The sequence below is a fragment of the Silurus meridionalis genome, chromosome 7 (assembly GCF_014805685.1).
Source record: "Silurus meridionalis isolate SWU-2019-XX chromosome 7, ASM1480568v1, whole genome shotgun sequence".
In the NCBI taxonomy this organism is placed as follows: Eukaryota; Metazoa; Chordata; class Actinopteri; order Siluriformes; family Siluridae; genus Silurus; species Silurus meridionalis.
The window spans coordinates 19,962,870-19,966,436 of NC_060890.1; the positions used below are offsets into that span (position 1 = coordinate 19,962,870).

General features: G+C 40.4%; 1 protein-coding gene across 1 annotated transcript; it reads right to left on the reverse strand.

Moving 5' to 3' along the window:
- Positions 1 to 1,044: 1,044 nt before the first annotated feature.
- foxi1 (forkhead box i1) lies at positions 1,045 to 3,257 on the reverse strand. Its single transcript, XM_046854276.1, has 2 exons — positions 2,193 to 3,257; positions 1,045 to 2,049 (listed from the first exon to the last, which is right to left on the reverse strand). The coding sequence occupies exons 1-2, from the start codon at positions 2,839 to 2,841 to the stop codon at positions 1,577 to 1,579; spliced, it is 1,122 nt and encodes a 373-aa protein (XP_046710232.1). The 5' UTR covers positions 2,842 to 3,257; the 3' UTR covers positions 1,045 to 1,576.
- Between the last annotated feature and the right edge of the window lie 310 nt (positions 3,258 to 3,567).

Genomic DNA, 3,567 nt, shown 5'->3' on the forward strand with positions numbered 1-3,567 from the left:
ATTTCAGTTTCAAACACTCTTAAATAGCCATTAATATTCTTAGGGAACAAATACAGCGTCCTAATTCTATAATAATAATAATAATAATAACAATAATAATAATAATCATAATAATAATAATAATAACTATAATTATTGTTATTGTTATTCTTATTATTATTGTTATTATAACAATTAACTAATTGTTATAATAACAATAATAATAACTAATATTATTATTATTATTAGTAGTAGTAGTAGTAGTAGTAGTAGCAGTAGAAGGAGTAGTAGTAGTAGTAGTTTTATTCGTTGTAGTTGTATTTACTGGCAAGATTAAGGTTCTACCAACATTTTCAATAAGGAATTGTTACAATTACTGGTGTTACACATGTCCTGCAGCAATAACGAGTGTAAAGATCTTTAAAGTTACTGAGCAACTTAAAAACTATGAGTATGGATTTGGACTGTAATTATTATTAACAGTCTGTTATAATGTCTCAGGACCGTAGATTGCGTAAACAATTCTCCAATAAGGACCTGAACTGATAATCACTAAACAATACACATTAACAATAATAAAAACTATAATGAATTGACAATTTGTGTCATCCAGATGAGGATGGGTTTTTCTTCCGAGTCTGCTTCCTATAGAGGTTTATTTCTCATATCATTTCAGGTCCCTTTTTTCTTGCCATAATAGTAACTGGCTTGTTCATTAGGGATACACTTCTAAGGGATAAACGTACAGCCAATAAATTTATAAATTCGTATTTTATAACCAATTTATCTCTGTAAAGCTGCTTTGGGGCAATAAATAATCTGAATTCAATTAAAGAAGGCGAGACAGTGTCTGGTTTATTGTGTCATCACTGTGAACATCTGGAGGCCACAAGCCACCACATAATATTATTAATAATAATAATAATAATAATAATAATAATAATAATAATAATACATTAACATTATCCATTATTAAACTACTTCCTTAACTACTAGTACTACTGGTAATAATAATAATAATAATAATAATAATAATAATAATACTCCTAATAAAGCTATCGATTGATTAATGATTATTAATAATGATGTACTAACAAATATTGTTTAAAACACAGTTTATTTACAACATAATTTACAAAATACAATGCATTAATTAAATAAACCATACGACATTCGGCATGAATCTGCAAAACGTGGATGAAATGTTACAAAAAGTTGACACTGTGACCCATGAACACATTGCAACATGTTTACTGAAATATAGTTATAACCAAAAAAAATCATAATAATAAGGTCCATGATCATGTTGCATACACAGTACCATGCTTCTGCTGAGTGAAGTCTACAGGAGCAGTGTAAGTGTTAACACTGTACAAGTCAATGCAGTGTTGTTTTTCTTTACAGAAGCCCTGCAGCATTAAGGCCTGATATATCGATTGCAAAGTTGGAAGGCTTACTGTGTGTATAGATATTTACAGAACTGAACAGTGCGTTTGGTTTGGGACTGTGTAAAAGAAATACCCTAAATAAACGTGAACACGTGAGGTGCGCGCTCACAGAGCGCAGTAAGATCCCAGTTTGTATGTCCAAGTTTGGCCTAAACCTCAGTTCCCTCTCGGTTGTATATTAAATTGTTGACGCTGAAGTGGTTACCAAAGCCAGGGCTGTAATAGCTCAGTCTGTGGCTCATGTGAGCGTGGTCGTTTGGAGGCGCTGTGTCTCCGGGGCAGTAGGTGCTCAGGGGAGACACCCCGTCCCGGCCCCGCGTTAAATCCGCCAGCAGCGCGCCGGTGTCCCGCGCTCTCACCCCGTCACCGCTTCCTGCCATCACCGAGTTCATGGTACTGACGAACGTGTTGAAACACGGACTTGGCTCGGGTGAGGATTTCGGTTCGCTTGGACTCGGTGAACGCTGCACGACCCCCGCCAGACCCGCCGTGTCCGCCAGCTTGAGCGCGCTCGCGTCCTCCGACTTCACCGCGTCCACGCGTCTCTTCCTCTTCCTCCTGAAGTTTCCGTTGTCAAACATTTTCTCGCAGTTCGGATCCAGAGTCCAGTAATTGCCCTTCCCTGGAGGACAGATGTAGATTTTAGCATTAGGACACATCAATATTAAACTTTATTATTTAAATATTTTACATGATTTGGAACGCACTCCATATATTCCCCCATTTATAATGAAGAACCCATTTCGCCGATATGATCAGACTTACCGGGATCATCCTCGTCCCGGGCGACCTTCTTGAAGCAGTCATTAAGCGACAGGTTGTGTCTGATGGAGTTCTGCCATCCTGCTTTGCTCTTCTTGTAAAACGGAAAGTTGTCGGAGACATACTGATAGATCTGGCTGAGGGTGAGTTTTTTGCCCTGTGCGTTTTGGATAGCCATGGCAATCAGGGCAGAGTACGAGTATGGTGGGCGAACCATTTTGAACAGGTCCTGTTGTCCCGGGACAGTCAGCCACCCGAGGTCGGTCCCGTGGAACCCGGCTGGAGGTGCCAGGAACTGGCGCTGACTCGCTCCATAACCAGTCTGCATGTAGTTCGAGGCCCCGTTTGCGCCTCCTGAAAGGTATGGAGAGGAAGCGGTGCCGATACCAGGGCCGTTCAACCACAGGTACGGGTTTGCACCTGGAGCTGCGTACTCAGCCAGGCCATAGGCTGGAGCATGCACGGAAGATCTGGGTGACGGGTGGTGTGCGCTCTGCTGCTGTTGATGATGATGGTGATAGGCACTCAGGTTGTCGCAGTAGGCGGCCATGTCCAACACGTCCTGGGCGCTCGGGTTCGCCACCGGGCTCAGCTGCTGAGGCGACGGCTGTTGCCCGAAGGCGCTCATAATCCGCTCTCCTTCGAGAAACATGAAGCGTGCAGGGTTTGAAGCGTGTATCCGACTTTCTGATGGGGTTCCACTGTGAGATTCTGTAGGAGTCTTCAGGGAGGGGTATTTAAGCAGGTTAGGAGGGAGGGTAAGTAAATGAATCTGTGAATGAAGACACCTCCCACACACACCTCACTCTGATGGCCTTCATCCAATATGCATCCACCCGGCGTCAAGATCCTGCGGCTGATATGCATGTTAAAGGAGCAACTTCGTAACTTCTGTAATCCAAATGCAGGCTACATGCTTCTGTGCTCCTAAGCCTGAAAAAGGCACCGTGTCTCTAAACTGATTTACTCATGTTCTTATAGAGAGGTCATGCATGTATGTATGTTTGCATCGCTTCGTTGTTGTGTACCTGTACATGACAATAACAATAAACTTCTCTCTCTCTCTCTCTCTCTCTCTCTCTCTCTCTCTCTCTCTCTCTCTCTCTCTAGTTCTCATATATTATGTATATATAATGCTTTTTTTTATTTCTTCATTTTTTTTTACAAATTAAATAGGACAGGAGACAGGAATGAGGAAAATACAATATTATTTAAAATATATGTCCAAACTAATAAATATATAAATGTAAAAAAAAAAACCCTTCAAATGCAGATTTGTGAACTGAAAAATAGTAACTGCATCTTCAAATTACTTAATTGAAAGCTGCATTATTTTTCTTAAAACAGTTTAAGACACATGCACACCAAAAAATAAAAT